Here is a 16,124-nt window from a genome sequence, read left to right as displayed (position 1 = left end):
CCCTGTTCGCAGTGGCCGAACAGTGTGGAGGGATCACGTGTCCAGTGCCCTGCGCCACGCGGTGGAGAGCCGGCTCCTGTGGGCTGGCCTCGGGCTCCAGCGTGTTGGCATCGGGCTCCAGCATGTTGGCGTCAGCCTCTTGCAGGCTGCGGGGCTCTTGGGGCTCTTGTGTGCTGGCGTCGGCCTCCTGCGGGCTGCAGGGCTACGGGGCTGCGGGCACGGTGCGCGGGGTTGTCTGGGCGCAGCCAACTGGCTGGCTGTTTAACCAGGTGGAAATAGCAGCTCCGCGCCTTGCCTCCCGCCCACTGGCTCTTCCCGCTGGCTGTTCTGAGTTCGTCCGAGCGAGTGGAAACCACAGAGTGGTCCAGAGATAAATGTTCCATAAACAGCAAAACAGTCTCTTGAAGAAAGAGCAGAGGCCTTTGGAGATCTCTTCACAAGCAGAAGAGAAGGCCATAGTGTATAGGTAGCCAAATTGTCTTTACTTATCTGAGAGATGCGCAGGCCAGCCCCACGTTGGGCGCCATTTGTTGTTAAAATTCAGCGGCTCTTGCTGGCCGGGCTAGCTTCACGGGCAGGTAACAGAGACGACCAGAGACATATGGCTGGGCAGGGAAGCTGTATTTCTTTATTTAGGAACAATGATTCATAAATTAAGACAAACTAATCACCAAACAGAACTCTGCTGTCTCTTTGCGGCGGCGCAAGCACTCTCTCTTACTCCCGAACTCAGGAACCCTCTTCAACTCTTTCACTCTGGAACTCTGGCGGGGTTCCTTGGGGCGGGGCCAAGCGGGCCCGCGAAATTAGCAGGCCTGATCTAATTCTCTTGGCAGGGGAGAACTAGAACCCAATGTAAAGCATACAACAGTGCATTTTCGGGAGGAGGGTAGATGCATAATGGTTATGCAAAGAGACTCTTGTGCCTGAGGCTCCAAAGTCCCAGGTTCAATCCCCAACCCCACCACCACCATAAGCCAGAGATGAGCAATGCTCTGGTAAAAAAAAAAAAAAAAAAGTGCATTTTCTAGAAACATCTGGGTTAAAAAATAAGAAAGGAAGGAAGGAAGAAGGAAAGAAAGAAAGAAAGAAAGAAAGAAAGAAAGAAAGAAAGAAAGAAAGAAAGCCTGAGTTCAGTGGTAGCACCTCTCCCTGACCTTAGGAAGGAAACGTCCTTCCCCAAAGCTGCTTTCCCTGCTTTAGGGACCAGGAGGTAGCTGCTGCCCATGGGCTAGACTTAGAGCTGTCACACACTCTGACTTGTACTATTAGGAGAGGATCCAGTACTGAGTCAGCTCCAGGGGAGACTTGAGAGACCACCTTGGTTCCCCCAGATGCCATTCTGAGCACATGAAGCACAGAAGGGAATAATGCAAGCACTGGGTGGCAGCTCCCCTGTCAGTGTGGCTCTGGACTGCCGGAAGTCCAGGACAGGAAGGGGCTGGGGTCCAAGTGGACGCCTTGCTCCCATCTGCAGAGCATCAGTGGGGCAGGCGAGGTGGGGGTGCTTCAGGGGGGCTTGGGAGGAAGTGGGAATAAACACAAGTGAGCAGAGAGGAAAGGGGTGGGGAGTGGGGGCCTATGGCCTCAACCCCTTGGCAGTCTATGAAGGGAAGTGACACAATGAGGAATGTGTTTCCCTCTGCCCTTCCCCGCCGTGTGGGGGTGGGAGGCAGAGCCCTGAGAATGGGCAGACCCCCGACAGGGGCCAGGGGGCACATGCTGGAGCACATCAGAGGGGAGTTGTGAAGTGGGGGAGGGTTGGGAAGTCGGAAGAGGGGAGATGGGCAGGAAGGGCAGCCCTGGCTCATCTCATCTGCCTCCAGGCTTTGCTCTGCTTGTGTGTTCTAGGGTTTGGACTCTGTGTTCCCTGTGTGCATCCAGTGTGTGTGTGTGGGGGGGGGGGGCAGGCGGGGAACGGGACAGGGTGATCCCCTAAGATAGCTGGGAGTGAAAGTCATCCTCTCCTGGAAAGTTAGGGCTCCTGGTGACTTTCCTTCCTCAAGGAGACTGAGTTCCTAGAGTCCTTGGAGGTCTCTCTCTCTGTCTCTCTCTCTCTCCTTCCCTCCCAATTGTTTATGTTCCCAATTGTGACTGGCAGTGTGAAAACAGGCCCCCTAGTGGGATGGCACCACCCATTTCCTCTGCACCCAGCAGGGCTGCTAGTTTAACCTCCCTTTAGCCCATATTTTAGAGATACTCCTGAGGCCCAGCCAGGCAGAGCCAACAGTCCCTTGCCCTGATCAGGACATTGGGATATAGGTTGGCCCAAGGTATCTGTCAGTCTTCTTCTTGCGACAGCCCCTTCTGACAGGTTGGTCCCCCACTCCCCACTCTCCTCCAAACACACACACCCTTAGCCTCCTTGGGACTTTGATAGGGACCAAGGAAATTATGACAAGCAGGGAGGCTGCAGCCCCTCCAAGGTCCCTGGAGAGGATGTTAACAGCTCTAGTTTGGCTCCACAAACACCCAGGTGGTCCTTGAGTAGGTAGGTTAGTGGCCAACTGGTCATTTAGGCACCTCTGCCCTTGGTTGTGCCCACATAGGATGTGAGTGAGGAGGAAGGCCTGTTGTTGTAGGCTAGGCTTACCTTGGTCTTCAGCAGTCCCAGGCCCAGGCCTGAAGGGACAGTTCTTATTAAGCTAGCTTCCTAGTGAATAAGAATTGTCCCTTCAGGCGTACCCTATTTCATCCCAGAAATGTGTGGTTGAGTTTAAGCCTACCGACCCTGGTACTGAAGCTCCTCTCACTTCCCCTCAGAATTGAGGGTACTTGGCCACCATATTCTAAACTGTTCTATCCTGTCCTGCTGGAACTCAGATGTTAAGCCGTGAATGCTTCCTCTGTCATCTCCTCTCAGCAATGAGGGCTCCTAGGAGACCCTCATGGAAAAGAGGCAGATTCCCTGGGCTTCAGCTTTCTCGACTAAAGACTGAAGGGTGGGAGCCAGTGACTTATAGCCCTGCCTGACCTCAGAGGCCCAGGTCAGCATCCATGAGATCACGAGGTCATGGCCTGCTTTCTCTCCTGTCACAGGAGAACTGTAGAGACAGGATGGCTGTATAAACAAAAGCTTCAAAATGATGTTACCAGGGTTTACAGTTGGAGAGGTAATTCAGCCTGTTACCAGGTTGCCTGCCTGGGGTCCCAGAGTCCTCAGGTTCAATCCTTAGCATCACGTTAATGCCAGGTCTGAGCAGTACTCTATTACATGCACTCTGTCTTGCTTGCTCTCTATGGCCTCTGTCATTCTCTATGTTAAATAAATATATCTTGAAAGGAATATATTTGCATGGGTGTGCAAAAATATTTTCATGCCTGAGGCTTCCAAGTTCAATCCCCTGCACCATTTATATGCCAAAGTTGAGCAGTGCTCTGGTAAAGTCAACTTTTCAAAATAAAAAATATTTAAAAAGAAGGAGGAGGAGGAAGAGAAGAAGAAATAAAGAAAAAGAAAATACAATTACTACAATAAATTCATTGTCTTGGAGCATGATGGTGGAGGAGGTCCTAGGTGGTGGAAATAGGGGGGGTTAGACTATTATATGGAAAACTGAGAAATGTTACACAGGTACAAAGTACTGTATTTTACTGTCAACTGTAAACCATTAACTCCTCCAATAAAAAATAAATAACAACTAGGGCAACAAAAGGGAATAAATAAAATAAATAAATAAATAAAAGAATAAATAAATAAATTCATTGATCTTTTGTTTTTTAAAAAAGATTGTACCATGGTACAGTGGATAAAGCATTAGACTCTCTCGGGCTGGTGAACAAAATAGCTGACTTAGATAGTGTGATGCTCTGCCCTATGTGATCCAGGATTGAGCCTAACAGCTACCACATTGAAGGAAGTTTGGGCACTTTCTTTTTTTTAATTTTTTAAAAATATTTATTTATTTATTTACTTTTTTTTTTCCTCCAGGGTTATTGCTGGGCTTGGTGCCTGCACCATGAATCCACCGCTCCTGGAGGCCATTTCCCCCCCTTTTGTTGCCCTTGTTGTTGTAGTCTCGTTGTGGTTATTATTATTGCCATTGTTGATGTTGTTCGTTGTTGGATAGGACAGAGAGAAATGGAGAGAGGAGGGGAAGACAGAGAGGGGCAAAGAAAGATAGACACCTGCAGACTTGCTTCACCGCCTGTGAAGCGACTCCCCTGCAGGTGGGGAGCTGGGGGCTCGAACCGGGATCCTTACGCCGGTCCTTGCGCTTTGTGCCACATGCGCTGAACCCACTGCGCCACCGCCCGACCCCCTAAAAATATTTATTTATTCCCTTTTGTTGTCATTGTTTTATTGTTGTAGTTATTATTGTTGTTGTTATTGATGTCATCGTTGTTGGATAGGACAGAGAAATGGAGAGAGGAGGGGAAGACAGAGAAGGGGAGAGAAAGATAGACACCTGCAGACCTGCTTCACTGCCTGTGAAGCGACTCCCCTGCAGGTGGGGAGCCGGGGGCTCAAACCAGGATCCTTGTGCTGGTCCTTGTGCGCTTAGCGCCACCTGCACTTAACCCGCTGGGCTACTACCCAACTACTGTTTTGGCACTTTCTCTGCCTTTCTGCCTCTATCTAAAAACAAACAAGCAAAACAACAACACTCAAATTTGAATTCTCAAACATGAGCTCCCAAGTTAATTCCTCAGCATTGCATATGATATTCTGGTTCTTTTTAATTTTGTTATTTTATTTATTTTTGATAGAGACAGAGAAATTGAAAGGGAATGGGGAGATGGAGAGGAAGAGAGAGAGAGAGAGAGAGAGAGGCTGACTTGCAGTACAGTTCCACCCCTCATGAAGCTTTCCCCCCTGCAGGTGGGGACCAGGAGCTTGAACTCAGGTCCTTGCACACTGCAATATGTGTGCACAACAAGGTATGCCACCATCCAGCCCTAGATACTCTGGTTCTTTCTCCTACTCTTTCTCATTAATAAATAAATAGGGGCCAGGTAGTGGCACACCTGATTAAGCACACACATTAAAGTGTACAAGAACCCAGGTTTAAGCCCTTGGTCCCCACCTACAGGGGGAAAGCTTCACAAAAGGTGAATCAATGCTGCAAGTGTCTCTCTCTATCTCACTCTTCCCTCTTATTTCTCTCTCAAAAGTAAATAAATAAAAATGAGTTATTTTTTAAAGGAAGATTTTACCTTTGTGTAGAAATTTACGAACAGCTACATACAACACCCTTATTCAAATGCTTTACACCAGCAGCCCCAGGAATGCTGAGAGTTGGAAGGAAGTGGGTGGCGTGGGAACCCAGGCCACCTGACCTCTCACTCAGGCTCACTCCACTCTGCTTCCACTGCCTTCTGCATTCTCTGGGGCCCGCCCTTCCTCTCTGGGCCTCTACACCCACACCCACCCCACTTCAGCCCTGATATCCATGATGGCAGCCATGGGGGGGGGGCTGTGGAGACCCTTCCACAGAACAGATCTCACTATCAGCCTGCCATGGAGTCCTGAGGAACAGGGACTGACAAGGAAAAGGAGTTGCTGACTGATGTCAAGGATTTGTGTGGCCTCCAGAGGGAATGAGGTGTGAGGGCCTTCATATTTGTCTCCCACAGGGACCTGAGGAACAATGTCATCAGCACAGTACAGCCTGGTGCCTTCCTGGGTCTGGGGGAACTGAAGCGCTTGTAAGTGCATGCCCTGCCCCTTAAGCCTCCCAGACCTCCCCTCACTGGACTAGGAGCAACCAACCTGCCCCATGCCTTTCCCCCCAACCCCCAGCAGATTGGCTGGGGTAGATGGGCATTTCAAGCCCTGCTCCCATTTCCCTCCCCACACAAGCCCCCTACCCACACATGTGTCCTCACTAGGGCGTCCGGAGGTTCTGGCTGAGGGCCAAGTAGTGGTGTACCTAGTTGAACACACCGGGGTTCAAGCCCCTGACCCCCACCTGCAGGGGGGAAATCTCAGTGTTGCATGTGTGTGTATGTCTCTCTCTCACCCTTTCTTTTTCTTTTTAATTTGTTCATTTATTTATTTTGTTTTGTTTACCAGAGCACTACTAAGCTCTGGCTTATGGTGTACAGGCATTGAACCTGGGACTTTGGCGCTTCAGGCTTGAGAGTCTCTTTGCATCACCATGCTAATGTACCCCAACCCTCTCTCCCTTTCTATCCTCCCTTCCCTCTCAGTTTTTCTTTGTCCTAGCAAATAAAAGAAATTAAAAAAAAAAAAAAAAAGAAATTTTAAAACAGAACAAGAAGGGGCCTGGTGGTGGTGAACTTGGTGAAGTGCATACATTATAGTGTGCAAAGGCCAGGGTTCAAGCCCCCATCCCCACCTACAAGGGGAAAGCTTCACAAGTGGTGAAGTAGGGCTGCAGGTGTCTCTCTGTCTCTCTTCCTTGATATCTCCCCCTCCTCTCGATTTCTGGTTGTCTCTATCCAGTAGATAAAGATAATTTTTTTTTAAGTACAAAAATGTGAGGGAGGATTCTGGTCCCAGCACATGGCCTACTTGCTGAGGCTATGTGTCTCTCTAGAGATCTCTCCAACAACCGGATTGGCTGTCTCACCTCAGAAACCTTCCAAGGCCTCCCCAAGCTTCTCCGACTGTGAGTGGAGGAGAAAGTAGGGGCAGGGGTGGGGGAGGAGAACTTTACCCCAAGGAAGGCCTAGAAGGGAAGGGAGGGTGGCAGCGAACCCCTGTAGCTCCCTGCACGCCCCCTCCCTTCTCTGGCCCCAGGCCCTAAGGTCTTGGCTCCCTGTTCCCTGCCTCCTGCAGAAACATCTCTGGAAATATCTTCTCCAGCCTGCAGCCTGGTGTCTTTGATGAGCTGCCAGCCCTGAAGCTTGTGTGAGTATCTTTCTCAGACTGTAGGAACTCAGACCCCTGCCTCTTTCCTGTGCCCAGGAGGGGCACAGGGGCACAGGGACAGGCGAGAAAGACAGTGGCTGAGCCACCATTTTGTTGGCTCCCCCGGGGATTGGCAGTATGGGGTGTGGGACCTAGCGGAGGTGAAGACACACACATAGCTAAATTGGCCTCTCCAGCCTCAGTCTGTCTCTAGGGCTTCATTCCTCTGACCCCACCCCATGAGCCCACACTCTCCTTGCTCCCCTACCCACTCTGCAGGGACTTTGGCACAGAGTTTCTGACATGTGACTGCCACCTGCAATGGCTGCTGTCCTGGGCCCAGAACCACTCCCTGCAGCTGTCTGACCGCACGCTCTGCGCCTACCCCACTGCCCTGCACGCCCAGGCCCTGGCAGGCCTCCAGGAGACCCAGCTCCACTGTGGTAAGTAAACCCCCACCCTGCTCACCTGCGGGGCTTTGTCTGCCATTGTCCATGTCCCAGACTTCCTCTGGGAATCTAATGTTCAGCCTCCTTCTACCTTAAGAGTTATTGGGTAGTAGGGAGTGGGGAGGGTGATGAGATAGCCTTTCCTTTCAACTCACTGGGGTCAGCCTTCTCATCAGCTGTGTTTGCTTGTTTGTTTTTTCTAGTAGGCATCATTGGGGCTTGGTGCCTGTACTGTTCCAATGGTCCCAGTGATCATCTTTTTTCCTTTCTCTCCCTCTTCCGCCACCCCCTCCGTGTGTGTGTGTGTGTGTGTGTGTGTGTGTGTGTGTGTGTGTGTGTGTGTGTGTGTGTGTATTTCCCCTCCCCCCCTTTTTTTTAGCTTTTTCTTTATTTAATTTTTATTTTCTGCCTCCAGAGTGGAAAATAGAGCTGGGGCTCTGTGCCTGCACTACAAATCTACTGCTCCTGGAAGCTATTTGTTCCCCTTTTGTTGCCCTTGTTGTTTATCGTTGTTGTTGTTGTTGTTGTTATTGTTGTTATTATTGGTGTCATTGTTGTTGGATAAGACAGAGAGAAATCGAGAGAGGAAAGGAGGACAGAGGGGGAGAGAAAGATAGACATCTGCAGACCTGCTTCACCCCTGCAAGTGGGAAGCTGGGGCCTCAAACTAGGAACCTTACGCTGATCCTTGAGCTTTATGCCATGTGCACTTAACCTGCTGTGCTACTGCCTGGCCCCTGTGTTTTCCCCCTTTGATAGAGAAGAGACACCTGCTGCACTATTCGTGAATCTTTTCCCCTTCCCCACAGGTGGAGAGTAGAGGAGCTGGGGCATGAAGCCCAGGGTCTTTGCAATTAGTAATGTGGGCACTGGAGCCACCATGACCTGCCTCCCCCACCACCACCTTTTCCTTTTTTCCCCCCTTCTTTTTTATAGAACAGAGAGAAATTGAGAGGGAAAGGGGAGATAGAGAGGGAGGGAAAAAGAGAGACACCTGCAACACTGTTTCACTACTTGTAAAGCTTCCTCCCCTGCAGTTGGGAGCCAGGGGCTTTAACCTTAGTCCTTGATCATAGTAACGTGTGCTCTACCAGGTTCACCTTTGCCCAGCCCTACTTTTTTTTCTTTAAGATTCATTTATTTTGGGAAAGAGAGCAAAAGCAAAGTACTGCTCTAGTACATGCAGTGCCAGGAATTGTGTCCCTTTACATGCAAGTCCTGCCACTCTATCCACTGAGCTATTTTCCTGGCTACCATCAACTTTTCCTTTCCAGCATTTTCTTTTATTATTAATTATTATTATTATTATTTCTTTTCCCTTTTGTTGCCCTTGTTTTTATTATTGTTATAGTTATTGTTGTTGTTGTTGTTGGATAGGGCAGAGAGAAATGGAGAGAGATGGGGAAGACCGAGAAGGGGAAAGACAGACACCTGCAGACCTGCTTCACCACCTGTGAAGCAAACCCCCTGCAGGCTCAAAATGGGATCCTCATCCTGGTCCTTGAGCTTGCACCACATGCACTTAACCTGCTGCACTACCGCCCGACTCCCCTACATTTTCTTTTTAAGATTTATTTTATTGAGAGAGAGAGAGAGATTTTCACATGAGGCAGAGAAGGACAAGGAGAGAGAGAAGCTGAAACACCACTCCAGTACTTGCAGCGTTGGAAGTCAAGTGGGGAGCCTCAGGCATGAGAGTCTGTCACTCACTACCAATGGAACCATTTCCCCAACTACTGTCATCAACTTTCCTAAACTCCCTTTGGGGCTGCTTCCTGCCTGATTCCAGCTCTTATTGTGACAAGCTCTATGCTGTAGACAAGAACATTTTTGCTTGTTTGTTCAAACCTGCCTGTTTCTCTCCTCTGCTCTTATCTCTGGAGACTTTTCCCTCCCCTCACCTTATTTTTCCCAAGTGGCCTTGGGAAAGGTCATGCCAGTGGCTGGATTCTCCTATAGGCCCTGGTGTTGGACCTCACGGCCTATGTCTCCTCCCACAGAAGGGGCCCTAGAGCTGCATACACACCACCTCATCCCGTCCCTGCGCCAAGTGGTGTTCCAAGGTGACCGTCTTCCCTTCCAGTGCTCTGCCAGCTACCTAGGCAACGACACCCGCATTCGCTGGTACCACAACCGGGCCCCCGTGGAGGGGGATGAGCAGGCAGGCATCCTCCTGGCCCAGAGTCTTATCCATGACTGCACCTTCATCACGAGGTACAGACCTGGCTGCTCCTTTTTAGCCCCTACCCCTGGGTGGAATAGCCATAGTGACTTCACCCATACAGATGTGCTCCTGGGAGTCTGTGTGTTGTAAGAGAAAAAGAGAGAATATCCATGACTGAGTCATCAATGATCTGGATCAGAGGGGGTAAAAATCATTTTTTTTATTTATTTTACCAGAGCACAGCTCAGTCTGGTTTATGATGGTGTGGGGGATTGAACCTGGGACTTCAGAGCCTCAGGCTTGAAAGTCTTTTGCATAACCATTATGCTATCTCCCCTACAGGGATTGAAAATTAAAACACCTGATAGAAAAAAATAAAAGTAATTATACCACACCTGGCATTTATTTAGTGCTTTTATAGCGCATATACTGACTTTCACCTCTCTGATGGAACTTAATTTCTCCAATAGACAAGCAAGAGAGGCTTTGTCAGTAGCACCAACGGGCAGGGGAAATTGAAGGTCAGACAAGTGGTATCATAAGGTCTATCAGAGTAAAAGGAATATGTACTTGTATCCCTGACTCAACTATAGAGAAAAGAAGCTGATGCTGGTGCCCTGCAGGAGCAGTGGGGGGGGGGGAGGTAGCGGGGAGGGGGGGGGTGCAGTGGGGGAGGGTGACCCCCCTTCCTAGAGCACCTTGCCCAGCCAGCCCTCCGCCGCCTGCAGTGAGCTGACCCTGTCTCACATCGGCGTGTGGGCCTCGGGCGAATGGGAGTGCTCCGTGTCCACGGTCCAGGGCAACGTCAGCAAGAAGGTGGAGATTGTGGTGCTAGAGACCTCCGCCTCCTACTGCCCTGCTGAGCGTGTGGCCAACAACCGTGGGGACTTCAGGTTTGTTGGACTCTGCCCCACAACCCGCACCACCCCCCCACCACGCCAGTGTCATCCCAGAGAGCCCCCACCCCTAGTCCCTCTGCTGCCTTTGAGACCATAGGTGACCAGTATCCAGTCTTCTCCGTTGCTAGTTGAGTCACAGCTCTAGAGAAACCACTTCCTGGTGTCACTCAGGGTGAAACCCCCTTTGTTGTAGAGAGAACTTTCCGCTTTGCATAAAATCACCATCTGAGATGTGCTACACAGCACCCTGAGAGATTTTTAAAAAATTTCTTCTAATTGGTTTTTCCTTTTAAATATTTATTTGTATATTTATTTATGAGAGGTACAGGAAGAGAGAGAAAGGACCAAACAGCACTCTGGTACATGTGCTGCTGGGGATGGAACTCAGGACCTCATGCTTGAGAGTTCAACCCTTTATCCACTGTGCCACCTCCCAGACCACAAACTTGAAGGTGTTTTTTTTTTTTACTTGCTTCCTTCATGAATCATTTACAAAACTCTCCCACAAAGAACATGACTTTTTAAAAAATATTTTAAGAGGGAGTTGGGCAGTAGCGCAACTGGTTAAGCGCAGGTGGCACAAAGCGCAAGGATAGGCTTAAGGATCCTGGTTCGAGCCCCCAGCTCCCCACCTGCAGGGGAGTCGCTTCATGGGTGATGAAACAGGTCTGCAGGTGTCTATCTTTCTCTCCCCCTCTGTCTTCCCCTCCTCCATTTCTCTCTGTCCTATCCAACAACAATGACATCAATAATAACTACAACAATAAACCAACAAGGGCAATAAAAGGGAATAAGTAAATAAATAAAAAATTTTAAAAATATTTTAAGTATTTTCATTTTTTAAGTTTTAAAAAATATTTATTTATTTCCTTTTGTTGCCCTTGTTGTTTTATTATTGTAGTTATTATTGATGTCATTGTTATTGGATAAGACAGAGAGAAATGGAGAGAGGAGGGGAAGACAGAAAGGGGGGAGAGAAAGATAGACACCTGCAGACCTGCTTCACTGCTTGTGAAGTGACTCCCCTACAGGTGGGGAGCCAGGGGCTCAAACCAAAGTATTTTCATTTAAAAAAATTTTTTTTAATATTTATTTTTTTCCTTTTGTTGCCCTTGTTGTTTTTTATTGTTGTAGTTATTACTGATGTTGTTGTTGTTGGATAGCACAGAGAGAAATGGAGAGAGGAGGGGAAGACAGAGGGGGAGAGAAAGATAGACACCTGCAGACCTGCTTCACCGCCTGTGAAGACACCCCTACAGGTGGGGAGCCGGGGGTTCGAACCTGAATCCTTATGCCAGTCCCTGCGCTTTGCGCCACATGCACTTAACTCGCTGCACTACCACCCGACTTCCAGTATTTTTATTTTAATGAGAGACCCCAGCACTGCTTGAGATTCCAATGCTTTATCCACTGCACCACCTCTCGGACCAACCAAGCGCTGCTTATGATAGTGCTGGGGACTGAACCTTCAACCTTGACATGAAAAGTCTTTTGCATAACCATTATGCTATCTCCCTGGGGTGGAACTTGCTGTCACTGTTATTGTTATTATTTATTTATTTATTTTACCAGAGCAATGCTCAACTCTGACTTATGGTGATGCTAGGGACTGAACCTGAAAGCTTGGAGTCTCAGGCATGAAAGTCTTTTGCATAACCACTATTCTATCTCTCTGGTGTGGAACTTGCCATCATTATTACTATTATTATTAATTTATTATTTTTAATTAGTTAATTTTCCCAGAGCACTGGTGGTGCTAGGGATTGAACCTAGGACCTCAGAGTCTCAGCCATGAAAGTCTGTTGCATAGCTATTTGTTATCTCCTTGACACAAGAAGATGACTTTTGATTTTTTTTCCTGTATATAAAGTAATTAATTGCTTTTCAGTTCTTTGCATAAAGATGTTATGAAAGGGCTAAATAAAAGCATGCCAAATCATTTGTTCATTTATTCATTAAGTGTCAAATTCAATTTTCTATACACTATGATATTTATTCTAATTTTTTAAAAGATGACTTACTTTATGAAGAAATGAAATGTTTCCTGAGAAAGAATCCAGGAACATGACTTTTGAATAAGATCCCAACAGCCTGCTCCATTAGGCAAGGCTGGGAGCATTTTCTCCACTGTATAGCTGAGAATATTGAAACCTCATAGTACCAGTGTCAGTGTTATCTGAACAGACTTGGAAATAAGGTAGAAGGCCGACAAAATAGCCCACTTGGATAGTGTGCTAATTTGCCATGTGAGCGCCCTACACCCACTGAAGGAAGTTTAAGTCCTTTAGTCTCTTTCCTTTCATCCTCTCTCTGCCTCTATCTTAAAATAAATAAATAGTAAAAAAAATAAAAATAAAAAAGAAATAAAGAAATAAGGTATAGTTTGGGAACCCTCCGAGGGTCAGTTCAGCCTCTCCTCCTGTCACCCAAGTCCCCACATCCATTTCCCAGGTCCCAAAGGACCTAACACCTCAAGTACTAAGGGCTGGGGAGGGACTCCTGTCCTGGGTAGGCTAGATTATCTACCACTTCTCACCTCTGCCCCCAGGTGGCCTCGAACTCTGGCTGGCATCACTGCCTACCAGTCCTGCCTCCAGTACCCCTTCACCTCTGTCCCCCTGAGTGGGGGCACCCCAGGGACTCGAGCATCTCGCCGCTGCGACCGAGCTGGCCGCTGGGAGCCGGGGGACTATTCCCACTGTCTCTACACCAACGACATCACCCGGGTGCTCTACACCTTTGTGCTGGTGAGGCCAGGGGCACCCCACCAGCTCTGGCTCCTCCAGGGTGCTCCTTGGACATGCACAGTGTGTGTGTTGGGGGTGGAGAAGGGAGGACTGTGGGGCCGCTGAGGATTTCACTTTCCTACATCAGCTTTCCTGCCAGGAAATTAGAGGTGGGGATGTGGGGGGGGGGGGCTAGGTATCTATACCTCCCCCCCAACACATTGCAAGGGGCCTTCTGGAGGGCGAGCCAGGGGAGCACGCAGGAATCCATCCCATTCTCCTCCAGCTAGTGGTGTCTGCAGCCATAAGCTGTAATGAGCTCATCTCCACATCTGCACTGCCTGTCTTGATTAGACCCTGCCGGTGGGCTTATACACCTCTCTCCCCGGGCTTGGCCTAGGGTATCAGCACAGAGGATGGCGCCTCCTAGGGGCCATTCTGGGGAAGAAGGGACAGAACTGGGAAATCCTCTCTCTCTCCCTGTTCCCCCCACCCCACCCCCTTCTCCAGATGCCCATCAACGCCTCCAATGCGCTGACCCTGGCCCACCAGCTGCGAGTGTACACAGCGGAGGCCGCCAGCTTCTCTGACATGATGGACGTGGTCTACGTAGCGCAGATGATCCAGAAATTTCTGGGTTATGTGGACCAGATCAAAGAGGTGAGACTCAACTGGGCATTTTGGAAACACCTACTCCGCCCCCCCTCAAGCTTCTGACTTCCCAGCCCCTAGTCCCAAGTCCCTTTCCTGCCCTCAGTGGTGTCCCTGTCCCTCCCAGCTGGTGGAGGTGATGGTGGACATGGCCAGCAACCTGATGCTGGTGGATGAGCACCTGCTGTGGCTGGCCCAGCGCGAGGACAAGGCCTGCAGCGGCATCGTGGGTGCTCTAGAGCGCATTGGGGGGGCTGCCCTGAGCCCCCATGCCCAGCATATCTCTGTGGTAATGTGGATCAACTGGGAGGGGGCTCTTGGGGGGTGGGGGGGCTGGACTTAACTTTGGGAGGGGACTCAGAACTGAGGTAAAGAGACCTCCAGGTTCCCCTGCCAGGTACCCAGCTGACAAGAATTCCACACATGACTAAGCTCCCAGTTGTGTGGAATCAAGTTCCACGTTGACAGCAGGCAGTGGAGATGAGAGGGAGACGGGGGACAATGGAGAAGTGACTTTATGGTAGGGATCAGAAATGAAGTCTAGTTCAATGGGAATAAAAGTGGGAGTGGGGTGACACACCCAGTACAGCACACGTGAATCATGCTCAAGGGTCCAGGTTCAAGCCCCTGTCTCCTCCCACCTGCGGGGGCGGGGGCAGGGGCGGGGAGGCAGCACGGTGGGAGCTCCTTGAGTGGTGAAGCAGGCCTGCAGCTCCCTCTCCCTCTCCCTCTCCCTCTCCCTCTCCCTCTCTAAGCCCCCTCAATTTCTCTCTGTAGCTATTAAAAAAGTAAAGTGGTCCAGGAGGTGGCACAGTGGCTAAGGCACTAGAATGTCAAGCATGAAGTCCTGAATTCAATCCCTGGCAGCACATGTACCAGAGTGATGTCTGGTTCTTTCTCTCTCTCTCTCTCCTATCATTCTCAATAAATAAATAAAATCTTTTTTAAAAAAAAAAAGTAAAGTAAAATAAGAAAATTTCTTTTCTTTTAATTTTATTTATAAAAAAGAAACACCGACAAAACCATAGGATAAGAGGGGTACAACCCCACACAATTCCCACCACCACAACTCCGTATCCCATCCCCTCCCCTGATAGCTTTCCTATTCTTTGACCCTCTGGGAGTATGGACCCAGGGTCATTGTGGGATGCAGAAGGTGGAAGGTCTGGCTTCTGTAATTGCTTCCCGCTGAACATGGGCATTGACAGGTTGATCCATATTCCCAGCCTGCTTCTCTTTCCCTAGTGGGGTGGGGTTCTGAGGAATTAGAGCTCCAGGGCACATTGGTGGGGTTGTCTGTCCAGGGAAGTCTGGTTGGTATCATGCTAGCATCTGGAACCTGGTGGCTGAAAAGAGAGTTAACATATAAAGTCAAACAAATTGTTGACTAATCATGAACCTAAAGGCTGGAATAGTTTAGAGGAAAAATTGGGGAGGTCTCCATTTTGTAGATAGCTAGTAGGTATACTTTAGTTATATTTCAGAGGGCCAGTGGCTATACTATTTTTTTTCCCCTGAGCATGAAATCTGATATGCAGATGGATCCAAGTTATTGTCTGGGGAGATGATGTCATGGCTGGAAAAAAGGACCAGAAATCTGGGTCAGGGAAGAGAGTAGCTCCCAAATATGGGAAAGGTGTATGTGAGCTCAGATCTACAGGGATGAAAAGGTCACACAGGCTCCTAAGCTGAGTATGGGCCCCATATCATATCAAATCGATGGGGTTTACAGTCAACAATATTTATAAAATAAGTAAATTAAGTGCAAAGGGGGTTGAAGGATTAGGTGGATTAGGGATTAGAAATTGGGGTTAGAGGATTAGATTTGGTGGTAGCAATGACATAAGTCTGATAAAGTGAGGCATAATAGAGACTTCCCTTACCTGAAAGAATGATATTCCCAATAGTGAGATCATGAACAACTGCAGCAGAATCAAGGGACAACCATATGAACCAGTAAATAACCATAAACCAGTTCACGAACCAGCAAACAACCATGGCAGAGCTCCTTCCTCTCTGTGCAAGAGACTGTGCTAGTGGGTGAGTGGGAGACAGCACAATGGTTATGATAAAGGTGCTCATGCCTGAGGCTCCAAAGGCCTAGGCTCAGTCTCCCACATGCCACCATAAACCAGAGTTGAGCTCTGGTACTTAGGTAAATAAACAAACAACACACTGCTAGTAGGCACTTGGGGAGACAGAAGAGATTAGACAGCCTGCCCCCTCTGTCTTAATTGGGGCAAAAGAACTGTTCTGTGTTAAGAGGTGATGCAAACTTGTGAATGAGTAGAAGGAGCTTAGGAGCTAGGAGAGGGCTGGGTAGGGAGGCTTCATGGCAGATGTCAGACTCCCCAGCCTGAAGAAAACAGTGGCAGGTGTTGGGGGTTGAGAGGCCAGGTAAGGACAGAGGTGCACAGC

General features: G+C 49.0%; 1 protein-coding gene across 4 annotated transcripts in view; it reads left to right on the top strand.

Moving 5' to 3' along the window:
• Positions 1-16,124, top strand: part of ADGRA2 (adhesion G protein-coupled receptor A2) — a 66,930-nt gene that overhangs the window by 38,226 nt on the left and 12,580 nt on the right. For 2 of the 4 annotated variants that reach the window (XM_007516693.3, XM_060182668.1), the window contains 9 exons: positions 5,578-5,649; positions 6,504-6,575; positions 6,746-6,817; positions 7,097-7,260; positions 9,267-9,480; positions 10,159-10,323; positions 12,878-13,076; positions 13,566-13,715; positions 13,834-13,995. In XM_007516693.3, coding sequence (XP_007516755.1) covers positions 5,578-5,649; positions 6,504-6,575; positions 6,746-6,817; positions 7,097-7,260; positions 9,267-9,480; positions 10,159-10,323; positions 12,878-13,076; positions 13,566-13,715; positions 13,834-13,995 — 1,270 coding nt within the window. Of the gene's footprint in view, positions 1-5,577; positions 5,650-6,503; positions 6,576-6,745; positions 6,818-7,096; positions 7,261-9,225; positions 9,481-10,158; positions 10,324-12,877; positions 13,077-13,565; positions 13,716-13,833; positions 13,996-16,124 lie in introns of those variants that run through there. The other 2 variants (XM_060182673.1, XM_060182676.1) reach the window with 2 other exon arrangements.

The sequence above is a fragment of the Erinaceus europaeus genome, chromosome 2 (genome assembly GCF_950295315.1).
Source record: "Erinaceus europaeus chromosome 2, mEriEur2.1, whole genome shotgun sequence".
NCBI classification, from domain to species: domain Eukaryota; kingdom Metazoa; phylum Chordata; class Mammalia; order Eulipotyphla; family Erinaceidae; genus Erinaceus; species Erinaceus europaeus.
The sequence above is the reverse complement of the archived record's forward strand: the minus strand, read 5'-3'. Positions and strand labels throughout refer to the sequence as shown.